We start from the raw sequence: 17,778 nt of genomic DNA, 5'->3' as shown, positions 1-17,778 counted from the left end.
CGTTGTACGGCTGCGGCCGCTTTCCCGTTGCGCTGCTCTCCCCCAGGTGGCTCGTCTCTGTCTGCCAGGGGCTGGGGGGGCCTCTTCTGGGCCGTGGGGCCGCTGACCCACAGACAAAGCAGTCGGGGGCCGCACACAAGTAAGAAAAAAAATCCCCACTGATGTGGCCGCTCCCCACATCGGGACCTGGGGGCGGGGGACACGTGAAGTCTCCCGCCCTGTTAGGGCAATGCCTGGAGGGATCCGCCCACCGTTTTGACTCCCGATTGGCCGGGGGCGGAGGAGGGCAGCGTGGGCCGGGGGCTGGACCAAATGGCTTGGTGGGCCCGGCCTGTTATCTTGCACCCTCGCCATAGTGTCTAGGAGACGGGCCAGGGCCTGTTGCGCTAGGCGCTGTACGAACGGGACAAAAAGACAAGCCCTTCCCCAGAGAGCGTACGCCCCACAGAGCCACAAGGCACCACAAATGGGGGGGAAAGGGGGGACCGTCTCATTACGTTGCACCTTCCGTCCTTCAGTGTAGCAGGGACTGGACTTATCCCCGGGTCAAGAATTCCCCCATCACTGTGGTCACCATGACAACACCCGGCTCTGACCTAGCGCCGGCGCTCGTAGGTCTGAAAGCTCTGTGCACGGGCGCCTGCCACCCCATTGTACAGAGGGGGAAACTGAGGCACAGGACGGTGACACGACTTGCCCAATGCCACCCCAGTGGTGCAAAGGGGACTGCAGCCCTGCTCTCCAAACTCTCATCCGGAGCTCCTGAGGCCTCCCCGCAAGCCACCCCAGCCATTCGCTAGCCCCTTGCAAACGCCCCGAGCAGCCTCACGCCAGGGACACGCAGCGGGAGGGCCCATTACGCAGGCCAGTCCTACCCAGTGCTACCCCTCCCCCGTCGGGCTGTGGCCGGATTCGGCAGACGTGCCGGGGTGCCCCCCAATCCCGCCGGCTGCTGCGCTAGCGGGCAGGGCTTGTGCCTGGGGAGAGCAGGTGTCTGGTTTTCACCTGGAAAGTCCACTCAGAAGGGGGTCGGGCCCCCAAAGTGCGGTTACTGCAGCCCGGGGAGGCGCTGGGACAGCCCCTCCCCAGCCCCTCCTTGGCCGGGGCCACCTCCTGCCGGCGTCGGGTCGCTGCAGTGCCCGGCGCTGACACAGCAGCCGGGTCCCGCCTGTGCCTGGGACTAGCACGGGCCAGGCCAGGGGGGCGGCTGGGGGAGAGGGTCAGGATTTAGCCCTGACGGAGCAGTTCTGTGGGCAAGGAGGGGTGAGCTGGGCCGAGCCGAGCGGTGCTTTCTGGCCTTGGAGTCATCGAATCCCTGGGCTGGCTGAGACCTCAGGAGGCACCGAGTCCAGCCCCTGCCCGAAGCAGGACCAACCCAACTCAACCATCATTGTCTTGGCATGTGTCCGACTCAGGGCTCCCCCTCATGCTGGCAGGCCGCCCCACTGAGCAAGCAATCAGACCCCCTGCCACACACAGTCTTCCCCCACCCCCGTCCAAATCACAGCCACCAGCACATCTGCTTTCCTGGGCTCCCGGCAGCGGCCGGAGGTTCTCCCCAACGGCAAATGTTCACCTAATCGAGCAAGCCAAGGAGTTAGGCTGAATCGCGGCTCCGATCCGACCCTCTGCTCCTCTGGCTGGGACGGTCCCGGGGTCCCAGGATCCCTGGGATCAAAGTGGCTCTGAAGCCGGCGAGAGATTTATTTCCCTTCAACTGCTCCTCAGAGTAAAGAGCAAGGGAAGGAGGGAGGCAGCCAACAAGCTCTCAGCTGATCTGTGTAGGTCTGTGATTTGTACCCTCTGAGGATCCAGCACCATCGTTTCAGATGACAGCAGAACGAGGAGCGATGGGCTCACGTTGCGGTGGGAGAGGTCCAGGTTGGATATTAGGAAAAACTATTTCACTAGGAGGGTGGTGAAGCCCTGGGATGGGTTCCCTAGGGAAGTAGTGGAGTCTCCATCCCTAGAGGTGTTTAAGTCTCGGCTTGACAAAGCCCTGGCCGGGTTGATCTAGTTGGGATTGGTCCTGCCTTGGGCAGGGGGCTGGACTTGACCTTCTGGGGTCTCTTCCAGCTCTGTGGTTCTTTGATGAAGCCTGTAAGCCGGTGGGACTCGCCTGGCTCCAGGGGGCTCGCCTGGACTGGAGACTCACACTGAATTCTGCAGGCAGCCGGGCCAGGCCGTGGTCGCGGATGGAAAAGTCATTGGGGGCGGGTTTATAGGGGAGCTCACTTTCACTTTCGTTAAAGGTGGGGCCAACTCAGCCCCGCCCTCCACTCCCGCCCAGTGGGGCCACTCTCTCTCCGAAATTTGAGACTAAACAGCTCTGCTCCAATCAGGGGCGACGGATTCTTCCTAAAAGTGGGAGGGCCCATGAGGCCCCGCCCACTCGGTGGCTCCTCCCCTTCTCCTAAGGCCCCGCCCCCAGCTATGCCAGAAGATGGAGCGGGTGGGGAGCCTGAGTCTTGCCATCTGCATAGGGTGGAGGGGCCCCGGAGCAGCCCCCAGCCCGTGTCCTCGAGGATCCCCGCTCTTACCCAGCACGGCTCTTATGGCACCCAGCCTGGCCTGGGGGCAGGGCCTTGGGGAAGAGCTGTCCAGGCAGTTGTGGGGAGCTCAAACCCTCCATTTGCCAGGGGTGGGGGACTCAGGGGCCAGGGACATGGGCCAGGTGTCCCCTCAGTCCGGGGCAGGTGCAGGGTCTGCAGCTCCCCACTGCTCCCCAAGTTTTTTGGATGCCCTTAGCCAAGCTGGGCTCCAGCTTCTGGCCTGGCCAGGGTGGGGCTTTGTGGGAGGGCCGGGCCTGCGTTGAAAAGTGGGAGAGCCCTGCCCCCCATTCGGGCCCACTGGCTCTGACCATCCCGCTGCACGCGGAGGCGTGTGAAATCCAAACCTCGGTTTGCAGGTTGGGGGCAGGTGCAGCCTTGCCGGAGAGCCGCACTGGGGTGACCGGATTCCTTTCTCCTCTGGCCTCAAGAGCCAACGAGGGGCCATAAAGCCCCCCCCTTTCGCATCAGAGCGGGAGGGGGGAGAGAAGCCAACCCAGAACTGTCCTCGATACGCGAGGACAAAGGGCCACCCTGGCTGGAGCAGCCTGAGGGGCCAGTCCCACAGACAGGACTTACCAGGCGCCGTTGGGTCGCGTTTCGCGCTTGGGAGCTCATGGCCAGGCCTCCGTGGCCGGAACGGCCCGGCCCTCCTGCCCGGGCTCCCCAAGGGTCTCCCAAGCACTTGTGCGACGTCCTCGCCCCGGCCCAGCCGCCGAACACGCACACGAGAGACGGGGAGAAAGGCAAGGCCCGGGAACCGCAAGGGTGGGCTGGGTCCTACGGTAACGTCGGGCGCCTGCCCCCCCCCGCAGAGCCCCTTGTGCTGGGCACCCCAAGGAGACTGTCCTGGGCTGAAGAGAGGACACTAAGAATGGGAGAGCCTGGCAGAGGGCGGGAGGAAGGAAACAGGTGGAGGCCGGAGGGGGAGGGAGATTGACTGGCTTCCCCAGCCAGGGGGTCACGTGTGGAACCCCACGCCTGCTGGGTGGGGTGCACTGTACCATGGAGCGGTGCTGAGACCACTGACAGCAAGAGGAGGATTTTGCGCTGCACCCTTAGTTGAGAGCCAGCTGGCCTGTATCTGTGGAACTCCTTGCCTGAGGATGTTGTAAAGGCTAGGACTGCAACAGGGTTTAAAAGAGAACTAGATACATTCATGGAGGTTAAGTCCATTAATGGGTATTAGCCAGGCTGGGTAAGGAATGGTGTCCCCAGCCTTTGTTTGTCAGAGGGTGGAGATGGATGGCAGGAGAGAGATCGCTTGAGCATTACCTGTTTGATTCATTCCCTCTGGGTCACCTGGCATTGGCTGCTGTGGGCAGACAGGACACTGGGCTGGATGGATCTTTGGTCTGATCCTGTCTGGCTGCTCTTCTGTTCAAGCTTAGAGGCTCCTGCACTGAGTACAAGAGGTCCCCGGTTCGGTTCCTCCTGCCGGCGTTACAGGGCGCTCTCTGGGTTCTGCACTGTCCTGTGTTTGCTTTTATATTCACCCTTAGTGCTTGTCCTCTGGCGGGGGGCTGACAAGCTCCCAGCTGAGGAATTGCCCGCGGCCTGCCCAACCCCATGTCAGAGCACGGCTGTTCCCTCGAGGCAGGAGCTGCCACCTCCGGGCTGCGGCGGGCAGGCTAATGAGAGCCCTGGGTGTATTTTAGTCCTGCCGGAACGGAAATCACAGCCCAACCCTTCCGCTGCCGCTACACTCGTAGCTCCATAAGAGATGGTGCTTTCCATTCGAGCATGAGAGCAGCCAGACCGGGTCTGTCTAGCCCAGGACCCTGTCCTCCGACAGCGGCCAACGCCTGGGACCCGCAGAGGGAGGGAGCAGAACCGGGAATCGTCTCATGCTCCCTCCCCTATTGCCCCTTCCCAGCGTCGCACAGAGGCCAGGCTGCATAACGGCTCCAGCCAGGTATACAGTATGTCAGAGCCAGATGTAATCCCCTAAAACCAGGAAGGAAGAAGCAGCAGCGAGTGTCCAATTCCTGCAACTGTGTCAACAGGCAAATTAAAACTGCCCAGGGTGAAGCTTCACCCATCTTATCCCACCTCCCTGTGAGTTGCAGATTCCACGTCTCCATAGATGGTTTAACAAAAAATATCAAATACTCCCCCCCTCCAAAATCTGTTGAGAAAAAAAAAGGGGGGGGGAGGAGACCAAAGTTATTGAGCAAAAATAGCCGGTATTTTCTGGTTTCTTTACCGGATGGGGGAACCGAATAATGGACAGTCCAGGCTAAAACTGGACACCTGGCAGTCCTACATCACCATTACACAGCACATCCATGCAGCGGCCGCAATCGATCTCCCGGAGTTCGATGGAGCGGGTCTAGATAATCCAACTCAGAGGGAATTCCCATCCATGCTGCTACTCCTGCTCCCGTCCGGGAAAGGGAAACCCTTGGGAGCGTTCGCTTCCGTCGGCCTCCCGCTGTGGCCATAGCGGGGAAACTCGAATGAGGGCAGGTCGAGTCCAGCTGCATAGTTAACAGAGCTGGAGTTGCGTATCTAATTCGACCTTCCAGGTAAATATAGACAAGATCCAAGGCACCAAGATACCATCGTGTCTGAGCCCCGTAGAACACAGGCCAGAAGATGTCATAAGAACATACGAGTGGCCAGACGGGGTCAGACCAAAGGTCCATCCAGCCGAGGGTCCTGTCTGCCCACAGTGGCCAGTGCCAGGTGCCCCAGAGGGAGGGAACAGACCAGGGAATCCTCACGTGATCCCTCCCGTCGCCCATTCCCAGCTTCTGACAAACAGAGGCTAAAGGCGCCACTCCTACCCCTCCTGGCTAATAGCCATCGATGGGCCTAACCTCCATGACTCTATGTGGCTCTTTTTTGAACCCTGTTACAGTTTTGGTCTTCACAGCATCCTCTGGCGAGGAGTTCCACAGGTTCCCTCAGTGCCCCTGTTGGAACTGGAGTGGCTATATTAGCAAAACATCCCATCTTGATTAGGGATGTACCAAGTTAACGGTTAACTGGTAGGGCTGGAGCAGGTAACTGCTTCCCCGGATGAGGCTGCCCCAGCCTGGCGGGGCTCACCAGAGCAGCCCGTCTGTATGTCCGGGGCCGAGCTGCAGTGAGATTCTGACACCTGCACGGCACCCATTGAGCATAAAGGGGTGTCCAGCACCCTCTGAAAGGCAGGCCAGTTGGAGCGCACGGAGCAGGCCTGACCAGACGAGCCAGCATCGGCCCCCGTGTGCTGTCTGGCTACAGATGCAAAGGCCCGAGCCTGCAAAGGGTTACGCTGGGTGTAGAGCCGCGAGGGGCTGCAGCCGGCGTATGAGCTGATCCAGCGCTGAGGTCACTCCCTGGCCGGGGCGGGGCCGGCTCCCGGGGGAAACGTTGCTGCGAGAGGCGGTTCGGAGCAGGGAGGAAGCCGTGAAAAGCAGCAGCCCCAGCTCTCCCGCGTGTGTCAATCTGCGATTCATTAGCTGCATGCGGTTCCCATTTGCTGGGCCCAGCACCATGTCCCTGGCCAAACAGATGGAGCCGGGGGTTCAGCATGAGGATAGCTGCGGTCGTTTCTCTGACATTCACACTTAGATCAGGGCCCGCAAGGGGCTGGCCTCAGCCCTCCAGCCGCCCACTCGCTCTCCACGTGGAGAAAGAGTCGCCGCTGTGGAAACGGGGCTTCCACGCCCTCATGGCGCAGGGTTTGCTCTCCGCAATCCCCAAGGGGAGCAGCGTGCGTTACCAAATTCCGCCCCGCTTCTGCCCAACGGGTTTTACAATCTAGCCAGCCCCCGGGGGCACCCCGAGCAACCAGCCGTGCCCAGAACGGCTGCTCCCCCATTGGCCCGCGATTGCTTTGCAACCAGCAGGTGGGTGTGTCCGTCTTTGTGCCGCCGCCCTCTGCGGGATGGCATCAGCCCGGCTCAACTGTGTGTCAGGCGCCTTATACTGCAACATGGATAATGGGGATTCTCTGTTAGCTCACGTGGCTCAGGCCGGCCTTTTGGGGGCCCAGTTCCATCCTTCCACCTGCTGGGAAGTTCTGAGCATTTAGGGATAGTGAGGACGACCATACTTTAGCTCTGGTATTTCAGCATTTTGTTGACGTGTTTACGGTTCCCGCCGTCAAGGTGCTCTTTGTGCAACCTCGAGAGGCCTCGGTAAGGGCGAAGGGGGGACCCCCCCATGGCACCCCATGAATTAATTTGCTGAATCTCCCCCCCCCCCCCGCTCTTCTCTTCTGTAGACTAAACAAGCCCAAATCCCTCAGCCTCTCCTCCTCAGTGAAGTGCTCCAGCCCCCGAGTCATTCTGGTTGCCCCCCTCTGGACCCCCTCCAGCCCAGCAGGCAGACTTCACCCCCAAGGAGGACAGGCCCCTCAGCCCCCTTGTCTTCCAGCTGCTCCCCCCGCCCCATGGGACCAGTGCGTCTGTGCAGCGTTCCACCAGCAGGCCCATCGCCCTGGCCTCAAAGCTGCGCTCTGGGGCCGCTGGCCACAGGCTCAAAAGCTCCCGCCGAGGGGGAGGCGTCCCCCAATGCAGAGGGACAGAGCGATCGCGGGCTTGGCCCTGCTGCCGCGGCGCAGGGGCAGCTCCCGGACAGCCTGCTCGTGGGGCTCAGAATGCAGTCCCCCACCTCTGAGCGTCCCCCCCAGACCAGCCTTCTGCTCCGGCTGCCCACCCCCCGGGAGTGACACGGAGGCGTCCTAGCCCAGGGAGCTGTGCGAGGCCCCCGAGCACGGAACCGGGCCCGTCAGCTTGTCTGCGGGGGAGCGATCGCTCGGCGGCCAGCGCGTCTCTCCCACACAGCGCCGCTGCACAGGCCAAGGCCCCGTGGGGGGCAGCAGACCCCCCCCGCAGGGAACGCCCTCAGGCCGGCATGTGGGACAGAGCTCTGAGCCCTTTGCCTGCCAGCAGCCAGGCCGAACGAAAACCCGAGGCCCACAGCACCCCGGCGACGGAGCCACTGCCCGGAAGACAGGGCCAGATTCGGGCCCAAGCCACAGCGCGGGCCTCGCGTGAGGCAGGGCCGCTAATCCCGAACAAGGACTAGCATGTTGCTGCCGCCGCACTGGCCTGGCTGCCCTTGGAAACCCGCACGGCTGCTCCGTTCGACGTCCTTTCTGATAGAACAAGGCCCGTTCGGGGGGCAATGCTACGGGGGCCTCTTCAATGTGACATCTTGCAAGGCCTCAACGTGTGTGAGCCCGGCCCTGCCGCCAGGAGCCGCAGCGGCCACACCGCTCCATTTGAAATACAGCTCCGAAGACAGGCGAAGGCGCGAGGCAGCGTGGCCTAAGGGGCGGAGCGCTGCCCGTCAGCCCACTTCCCTTCTCTGCTACTGCTCTGCCCCGGGCAAGTCCTTCCCCGCTCGGAACCACGATGCTGCCGGCGCGTGTTGTGGGGGTGGCAGCCTGGGGCGCTGGAAGAGGCAACGGTGGCCTTGTCCTGGCCTCGGGAGGTGCCTCTCCCACGCTGGTCACCGCGGTCTCTGGGCGCCTGGCAGCCCCGTGGGAAGCACAGCAACTGGCGTTGGGCTCCAAACCCGGCGGAAGCTCCAACGAAAAAGCCCTGGAGCTGGAGGACGGCAGCTGCCTTCGGGCGACGCGCGGGAGGGGTGGAGCCTCCTCTGCAAACGGACACGCAGCGACACGCCAGGCACGCGACGCATTGTGGGCAACTGCCCCGTTCGGGTCTACAGCGGCGGCACAAGGGGGGGAGCCACCCTGGGCGGTGGGTTGCCTCCCCCAGCCTCCGGCCCTGCCCCAGCCCTGCCCCTTCTGCCCAGGACCCGCCCCCCACAGGAGCCAAACCTTGCCCCACTCCCCCCACACGGAAGTGGAGTGGCACCACCCCGGAGCTCAGGGAGGGTGCTGGGGACAGCAAGACTCGGCCCTCAGTACACTTAGAGCAGGCATCCTGGGGGCAGGGTCTGGAGCGGAGCCAGGCTAGCAGTGTGGGAAGGCACTTGCCTATCATACCCAGCGCCCATAGGGGCCATGTGGCTACCCCAGAAGCATTAGCATGGCTTTAGACTCACTATTCCGCTACATCCCAGCCCGTTGCTTTTCTAAGGCCTTCGGGCAGAAGGAAGAGGCTGGCTAAACCGGTTTGGTCTCTCCCCCTCTGCCCAGGGGAGAAGTACATGCAGGAGACAGCCTGGATTTGGACTGGAGTCACAGACAGACAGATGGTGCTCTAGGTTTCTAGAGAAGACAGGTTAAAGGACCGTGGGAAGGACTGAGAGTTTGGTCAAACTTTGGCATGTCGGTGAGGAAGGGGGAAGGAAGTAAAGGAGATTCCACTCCCCAAAGCAGAAATAACCATTTTCACATCAACAGCTACGAACGGGACACCCCAGCCCACTTCATTAGCCTCCTTAACACTGCTCCTACAAACGACAGGTACTTCTTCTGCTGTTCTATTTCTCTGGGTTTCTGTTATTTCCCCTCCAACACCTCTGAGGAAGTGGGTTTTACCCATGAACACTCATGGCTCTCTCTATTTTGGATAGTCTCTAAGGATGCATCTTGACAGCGGCGCGATTTCAGGATACTTCTGGTATCCCGAAACGATTTCCACGTCCTGCCAGCGTGCCCGTTAGCTCAAAATATAACGGGCACGCTACTCCGCCGTCCCTGTAAGCCGCATTCCATGAGGCATAAGGGACGTTTCAGAACAGCGCTCGATTGCGAAATACGCGCGAAAGAAGCTACGCAAGTTGCATCGCTTATTCCAAGCTCAGGGTGCCGTGAGGACGCACCCCGAACTGCCCCAGGGCCCCTCGTTTTCCCCAGTGCACTGGTGTTCCTAATAGGGAGGGGGCTGGGGGCTGGCTCCCCAGCACCGCGCTGGCACCGGACTCACAGAACTCGAGCCCTCGCTGGCGGAGTTCTCCGTCCGTTCTAGGCCACCTTGGCATGGTGCGGCCCAGCAGTGGGGCTCTTGGCGCGCGGTGCACGATGCAGGGCCCCTTGCGAGGCAGGAGCAACACCCACTCCCCACGGGGGCCTGGCCGCACCTGCAGGATGCGGCCGACTGGCTGAGCTCCAGCGTTGCCGTGCGAGCCCGTGGTGAGAGCGCCGCCCCGTGCTCTCAACCTAGACCACACAGGCCTTGCGACAGGTTCGGACAGCGCCAGTGGAACGCCCAGCTTGGCAGCCGATGTGCAGCCCAGTCCCATGCCCGGGGGGGCGGGGAGGGGAACACCCGTTTCACTGGCCACAGCAACTCCTAGGGGAACCCCTGGGAGAGCAGCTGGTGCCTGGGCAGTGCAGCGCGCGGTGCCAAGGTGGGCGGGGCGCAGTGATGATGGAGCTGCCAGAAGAAACATTCCCTGGGTGGTGCAGTGTTACTGGAACGGGGTGGGGGCGACTCGGGGGGCGGGACAGGCCCTGGAGTGCGGGAGGCTGGCAGGCCGGGCTGTTAAGCCAGAATGCTCATTGGGAGACCCGCCGGCTTGCGACACAGTGAATTCCACACCCTGCGGACAGCGCCACATCAGAGGCAGCAGCGTGGGGTGTCAGGGAGCTCCCCAAGAGTGGGGTCTGGAGTGCAGTGGCTGTCCGCCCCGGCCCTGGGGACCATCAAATAATCATGTAACTGGCAAGATTTTGTAGAGTTACATGATTATTCAATTAAACCACCTCTAACACCTTTAACACAAACAAGAGGAAAGATTCCCCCTCCCCCCCGGCACAACATACAGTTAACCTGTGGAACTCCTTGCCAGGGGATGCTGTGAAGGCCAAGACTATAAACAGGTCCTGAAAAGAACTAGATAAATTCATGGAGTGTAGGTCCATCAATGGCTGTAAGGAAGGGCAGGGAGGCAACCCCCTGCTCTGTGTCCTGAAGCCTCTGACTGCCAGGCACTGGGACCGGACAACAGGGGGTTAGCCAGCCCATAACTGTCTGTTCTGTTCACTCCCTCTGGGGCACCAGCCACTGTCAACTGACAGGACAGGGGCCTAGACGGACCAGTGGTCTGACCTGTTATGGTGGCTTTTATGTTCTTAGTCTCATGCACTGGGACAGCCCAGGGGTCTCTCTGAACCCAGCTCACCCAGGCTCTGGACCTGTGGACGCGACAAAGCCGTCCCCTGAAGCAAACTATTCTCACACGCGAGCCCTCACGGGGCCTTTTATAAACACTCCCCCACTGGAGGCGGGGCTAGAGCGAGCTTGTGTGACTCCGCCCCCTGAGGAAGGCTTAAAAACGGAGCTCCCTGCAGCAAGGCCAGCAGTCCTGCCCTGTCCCCCGCCAGGACAGCCTGTCATGGCAGCCCCCTTTCCCTCGGCTACCACGGCAACCAGGGGCCGGTCTGTCAGCCCCAGCCCACCCACGAGCATCCAGTCGGCGCTGTCTAAAATCTCCGCGTTACCACCCGCCACAGGGGTGGGGCGGGGTTGGGAGTTCAAGCGACGCTAAGCGAGGACGTTGGCTCCCTGTGTTTGTCGGCTCTTGACGTCTCCTCAGAGGCTGCCACCCAGGGGCTAGCCCGTGCCCATCACAGGGGGGGGTTTCCCCCCAACGGGGGCTTGTCCACTGAGGAGCCTCCCCAAACTCACCCGCCAAGGCTGAAATGGCCGCCCTGTCCCTTCCAGAGCACAGGCGGGGTGGGCGGGGAAGGAGGGGCGGGCGGGGAGTCGGCGCAGGAGAACGAGGAGGCGACGGGGACCTGGCGGGATCCATGCCCACCCCCGCCGAGGCCGGGCTGTGGAAATCTGGTTTCGCACAATGCAAGGCTGGTTTGGGGTGCTGGCTGGTCACCATGGAAACGCACTCAACCCTGACTCTTTCTTGACCGAGGGAGGTTTATGGCATCACGTTTGCCTCGGGCTCAAAGCCCCCAGGGCCCGCGAACAAGGCTCCCCCTCCCCCTCGCGTGTACAGTCGCTCGGCTCGGCGCTCTCACGGCCTCGGGTCAGACCAGCGGACGCGTGAAAACACCACCCGGCTCTCATGGGCGATGGTTTCCCAGCCCTGCCGAGCCCCCCGGGAGCGAAGAGTCAAGCTGGGTCTTTCCCTTGCCCTGCATTCGCCCAGCCAGAATGATTTGGCTGGGCCCGGAGGCCCTCGGCTGCACCTGCAGAGCCTGTGCATCAGACAGCAGCAGGCAGCAATGGGTCTCCCTCGCAAGGCCCGGGCCGGAGGGCTGCAGCCCCAGCCAACCCTGGCCGGGAGCACGCAGACCCGAGCGCGGCAGCTGGAAGGCTGGGCCGGAGTCCCCTGTTCAGCTGTGGGACTCCCCACGCCCATCTGGCCACACTACCAGATGGAGAAGCAAGACCCAGCCCCACCCCACTTCCGCTCCACCCGCCCTGGGCAGCTGTATGCGCTCCAGCTGGCCCAGCTCTAGCAAGGCAGGCTAGCCTCTATAAAGCTAACCCAAAGCATCCCCACGGCATGGTCCCTGAGCCTGGCCTGCAGGGAGCCCCCACCTGGAATATGTCAGGCAATGCAGCCTGTTCTGGGGAGTGGCGGCTGGCCTGAGCCAGGCTCCACATGTCCGGGCTGTAGATGCCAAGACTTTCCCCAGCCCGATGCCACCTAGGCCTGGGGCGCGTACTGGTCCAGATTTTCATAATGGCCCGGCAAGCCTGCTTCTGAAATCGGTGCCCGGCTCCAAGCCTGGAGGGGTTGCAAGCACGTTAGGGGGCAGGTTAGAATTCTAAACCGCCCTTGAGACATGAGAAAATTGGGCTGAGATCAACAAGACGACACTCAACACGGGGGCAAAACACGTCATGGGGGGAGGCCACATGACACCCGCCCCTGCAGAGGGGACTCTGGCCAGGGGAGCGGGCTGCCGGGAAACACCCCGGTAGGGGAGGGGGAATCACCGTTTGATCGCGCGGTGACTTCGGGGGGCCAGAGAGGGGAGGGGGCTGCCCCACCCTGCCCTGCGAGGCCTCCACGGCAGCCCAGTGGCCACGTCTGGACACGGCCCTTGAAGAAAAGGGGGGGGACCCGGTAGGGAGAGTCCAAGAGCCACTCCGACGATCCAAGGTTTGGGAAACCGGACCCGTGAGAAAGGTTAAAACTCCCGGGTGTGTTGGGTGTGAAGAGGAGAAGATTGAGAGGGGACCCGAAAAGAGTCTTCACATACGGCCCCCGCTGCTATGGGGAGTGCGCCACCCCACTGCTCTCCACGGCCACGGGCGGCCAGGGAGAGTGAGGTTCAATATTGGCAAACACTGGTTAGCTCTAAGGCAGGGGTGGGGAATGCCGGATGTGGGGCCCGGCTTGCTTGGATCCAGCCCCTGAGGCTTGGGGCTCCCTCCCAGTATTGGGGAGCCCTGTGCTGGTGCTCCACTCCCCCGCAGGACTGGAACACACAAAATCTACCAGCCTGGGCCCCCCAAGGGGAAGGTGGGGAGGGAAATGTGGGGAGTGTCTTTCTCCTCTTTAGTCGGGGGGCCACGTCACTGAGGGGTTTGGGTTTTTTTTGCTTCTCTCTTGTGTGTGGCCCCCGACTGATTTTTCTGTGGGTCAGCAGCCCCGGACCCAAAAAGAGGTCCTCACCCCTGCCCCTACGGGGCGCTAAACTCTGGAGCAAGGAGAGTATGGAGTCCCCACCCTGGGAGGTTTCCTAGAGCAGGTTGGACAATCCCGCCAGGGCTGCTCTGGTTGTATGTGTCCCTCCCTCCGGAGGTCCCTTCCAGCCCGACCTCGCTTGGACAGGTCCCTGCAACGCTCTGCTCGTTGAGCCCGCAGAGAAACCGCCACAGGGCAGGGGACTCGAGAGGCCCTGGCAGCCCTGCCTAGCCTGGGAGTTTTACTGTTCGATCCAGCCAGAAACATCTGCGGCAATATGGGTAGGACTCCGGGGCCTTCGACGCCAGCCTCCATTGGGCCTCGTGGGTGCGGTCTTGGCCGCGCCCTCACCCCCTTGGGCCCCACCACTCGGCCCCTAACAACAGTTGCCTCGGAAACTGGTGCCCCGTTTGCCGTGGTGGGTTTTGGGGTGACCATCCCCAGGGCCTGAAATCCCAGGCAGGACAAGTGCCCTGCTCAGGCACCTCATCTCTCCGCTGGGGTGAGGGGAAATTCGCTCGCCACACGTCCCGGCCTTGGCCCACGTGAGATGCAGAGAACACCTTCCCGGCGGGGGCTCTGCCGCCTGCCCATGCCTACGGCCGCGGCACAGCCCTTGCAGCTGCCCCACCCCACCCCGGCTCGGGCTGGGGGTGGGGACGGTGCCCGTTTTCCATGGCAAAGAGTCCGCAAGGAGCCTCGCTCGGGGAGGCTGCCCTCCCCCCCCCCTCTTTTTCCCCCGACTTACTGTCCTCACAGAGGTTCAGCTTGGACAGGTTCCTTCCCTCAAACGACTCCTCGAAGACGGAGCCGTTCTCCCGCTCGCTGAAGGTGTGCAGGTACATGGCCTTGCTCTCCATCCTCCACTGCCGGGGAGAGAACACGCCGGTGAGACTGCGCCGGGCAGATGGGGAGGCAGACGCCGGAGAACGCAGGGGCAGAAACCGGGCGCATCCCAGCCCCCGTAACCAGCCACTGGAGGCCATCAAAGCATAACCCGGACCCACGCCTGGGTCAGAAAGACCCCCCCTCGCGCCATTACCCAGCATACCCAGGGGCCTGCACGTCCAGCCACATGCACTGGCGCCCTCTAGTGGCTGCACCATATGGAGGATAAAGCACCTACTACCGCCACCAGCCGGTGGAGCGCCCTGCTCGCTCTCGCAGGAGAGGCCTGCGGGTTCAGTGCCAAAGGAGCCTGGCTTTCGCCCTGGCTCTGCGGGGCTGGGAGGCGATGCGTGGGCTGTCTCAGCACGTGGACACTTCGCCCTGACAGCCCAGCCAGCCCAGCCAGGGACCGGGAAGGCCGTGTACCTGGTTGTCTCCCTGAGCCTCGGCAGCTTCCCGGAGAGGCCATGGGTAGGAAGGTGACTCCCCCATAGTCAGGTCTTTGGGTGTCCCAGTGGGAAGATGCAGAAATTTCACCCCAAGCAGTTTTGGCTGAGAGCCCATGGAAGGCGCCGAAACGCACCCACAAAGCACCCGTGGGCGTCTCCCCTGGACTCCGGCGCCACAACGCGCTCGAACAGCGCTCAGCAGCAGGGACGGGGCTTCTCCCCCTCCCCAAAGCGTCACTCCCCCTCGGACGCCCTCAGCGGAGAGCTCCCGGCGCCGATCGCGCCCCGCCTCCCAGCCACTCCCCCCACCCCCGCCAGGCTTCCATCAGGCGCCCAGCCGGAAAACCAGGAAATACGGGATATTGCACATGTCTGGTATTTTCTGATTTTTTTTACTGGACAGAGATAAAAACCGGACTGTCCAGTAGAATACCAGACACCTGGCAACCCTACCTGGCCCTGTGGTGTCATGGCGACGGCGGAGCCAGGCGGCCCCTCTTGTGGGCCAGTGGGGCCGATCCCACAGACCTTCCCCAGGGGGCAGGGGGGGTTGAGGCTGGCTCACAAAGAGGTCTACTAGGGTGAGAGAGGGGGAATCGGCCCCCCCAGCTGCTCCTGGCTGGGAATGGGGGTGTCACACCTGCCAGGCCTGGGGGAGGGATGCGGCAGGCCAAGGAGAGCCAGGCCAGGCCCTGTGCGGAGGGGGGTAATACGGGGTTGCTGCCGTCTGAGCTGAGCCTGCCAGGTGAAAAGTGCTGCAGGTCCCCAAGCTCCCCACACATGTGCCCCGTGGGGGAAGGGCCCACTCATGGTAGGGCTGGGGGAGGCAAGCCCCTAGCCCTGCCCACCCTGCAGAGGCCCCGCCCCTCCTGCTGAGGCCCCGCCCCCACTGAGTCGTCCCCCCCCCTCACTGCTTCCAGCTCCCAGATCTAACTACTAGACCAGTGGTCTCCAACCTTTTTACACCCAAGATCACTTTTTAAGTCTCAGAACAGGCGAAGATCTACCGCCCCGCCCCTTCCTTGAAGCCCCGCCCTCTCTATTCTCCTGTCCATCACTTGCTATCCCCACTTGCTGGCTCCTTATACACTCTGTTAAACAGTTTATTTTTAAATGATGCAATATATAAAATTAAAATCACGTGTTTATAGTTATGAAATAAATGCTGTTTTTAATTCATGCTATTTAAATGTCAAATGAAGCATTTACAATTCTACATTTTGTTCTCTGCTATTTTGTAAATCTAAAATCAAGTATTGATCATTATATATTTTTTCTTCCAATAACAGAGTCTCAGTGTGACACCTGTGACTGAACAATATCTGCCAGTGTCTTGACGTCTGGGTTGTAGTCTGAGATTGCTAGTCATATACAGTCCATCAGATGGGCATCTGTGACCCTGCGCTCAGCCTGGGAAGCTTGCTCCAGCACAGCCGGAGCTAGACGCAGCCTCCCTGGGCTGAGCGCAGGGCAGCCGGGCTGGAGGGAAGCAAAGTGTCTGCCCGGCCAGCTGGCCATGGCGCTCAGCCAGGGTGCACCAAGCTCCACGTGGGCAGGTGCAGAGGAGAAGCCGCCGATTAGCTGGAGTGCGGGGCAGCCTCTTTCAGCTAAAAGCCACAGCCAGCTGGCTGGGGTGTTTCAGCCCTCCCCACCTCCCAGCTCTCACCATTCCTCGCAGCTACTCACCTGTGTTGTTGCTGGGTGAGTAGCTGCTCCTCGAATGAGGAAATCTAATGTAAATGCACTGTGCAGGCGCGCAGTTCAGAGAGGGCTCAAGAGCTACTCTTAGAGTCCCTGAGATCTACCGGTAGGTGACCACGGTACTAGACTGTACACCCAGTCACAGAACCCCAGAGTCCTGGCTCCCAACCCCCACCTGCTCTACCCACTACACCCTACTGCCAGTCACCCCAGAGTCCTGGCTACAAGCCCCGGGCTCTAACCACTACACCCTACAGCCAGTCACAGAACACCAGAGCCCTGGCTCCGAGCCCCGGGCTCTAACCACTACACCCTACAGCCAGTCACAGAACCCCAGTGTCCTGGCTCCAAGCCCCGGGCTCTAACCACTACACCCTACAGCCAGTCACAGAACACCAGAGCCCTGGCTCCGAGCCCCGGGCTCTAACCACTACACCCTACAGCCAGTCACAGAACACCAGAGCCCTGGCTCCGAGCCCCGGGCTCTAACCACTACACCCTACAGCCAGTCACAGAACCCAGCCCCTCCCACCCCCCGTTGTACCTACCACACCCTACAACCCATCATAGGATCCCATGCCCTGGCTCCCAGCGCCTCCTGCTCTACCCACTACACCACATGACCAGAGCTACAAACCCAGACGCCCACTCCCCTGCTCTAACCACTAGACCCTACAACTGGTGCGAGCTCAAGAGTCCCGTCTCCCGCCCCCCTGCTCTACCCACTACCCCTGACAGCCCCCCCCTCCCCCAGAGCTGGCACTCCACAGACCTGCCCCCGCCGCCGGTACAAGCACTTCGGGTCCCTCGAGTCCCCGTGACCGTCACGGGCGCCCCAGGAGCAGCCCAAGAGCCCCGAGTCCCCGCGCCGGTGGGGAAGATGCCGCGAAGGGACCCGGCGGGCGGGGGGCAGCCCGACCCTCTCCGGGCACCCGGGACTCACCTGCAGCCCGGGTCCCGCGGCTGGAAGGCGGCGCGCTGCTTAGCCCCGCCGAGGCAGCATGGCCCAGCCGGGGCAGGACTCCCCGCGCCCCCAGACTCAGCGAGGGGGTCCCTAGGCGGCGCCTTCCATAGCCGGGGGGCAGAGCGTCCCCGGCTCCTTCCCGGGGGGCAGGGCGCTAGGGGGGACCCCGGCAGGGCCAGCCAGGGGCGCGGGGCTGCGGGCGCCGAGGGATGCTGCGCGGAGCCGGAGGCAGCTGCCGGGCTGGGCTGCTCTGAACCGAAGCGGCTCCCTGGCCGCGGAGTTTTGTAGCGCTCGGAGGAGTTGCCGGGAGTGAGGTGGGGGCCGGGCGCCCTCCCGTGGCCGAGAGGCCCCCGTGCGGGCGGAGCTGCCGGCCCGCCAGCCCTGGGCCAGCCCTAGCCACGGTGGCTCACCCGCTCTGTATTCCCCCAGCCGGGGAAGGGCTGTGAGCCGCCGTGGGGAAACTGAGGCACGGCGGGACTAAGTGACACAGGGCGTCCGCAGCAGGGCGGGGCACAGAAGCCAGGTCGGGGCTAGTGCCTGGAATACTGGCCGGCCTTCCCCGCGCAACCAGGGCAGCCACGGACTCTGGTCGGGGTGAAGCTGGCCCTGGCCGGAGCCCTGGTCTGGCTTTGAGCTCAGGACTCCAGTGCAGGAGCCTAAGGGGGAGCTCCATTCACAGGAGCAGTAGTAGGCTGGTATCCCCTACTGAGCAGCCTGT

At 62.4% G+C, this 17,778-nt stretch overlaps 1 protein-coding gene across 1 annotated transcript in view; it reads right to left on the bottom strand.

Moving 5' to 3' along the window:
* SCARA5 (scavenger receptor class A member 5) overlaps positions 1-17,334 on the bottom strand; it is a 114,677-nt gene extending 97,343 nt beyond the window's left edge. The window contains exons 1-2 of the mRNA XM_075925959.1: positions 17,040-17,334; positions 13,807-13,924 (exon numbers count right to left, since the gene is read on the bottom strand). Of these exons, the coding sequence (XP_075782074.1) occupies positions 13,807-13,918 (112 nt within the window). The 5' untranslated portion in view covers positions 13,919-13,924; positions 17,040-17,334. The remainder of the gene's footprint in view (positions 1-13,806; positions 13,925-17,039) is intronic.
* Positions 17,335-17,778: the final 444 nt, after the last annotated feature.

The sequence above is a fragment of the Pelodiscus sinensis genome, chromosome 3, assembly GCF_049634645.1.
Source record: "Pelodiscus sinensis isolate JC-2024 chromosome 3, ASM4963464v1, whole genome shotgun sequence".
Taxonomy (NCBI): Eukaryota; Metazoa; Chordata; order Testudines; family Trionychidae; genus Pelodiscus; species Pelodiscus sinensis.
This window is presented reverse-complemented; position numbering and strand designations above follow the sequence as displayed.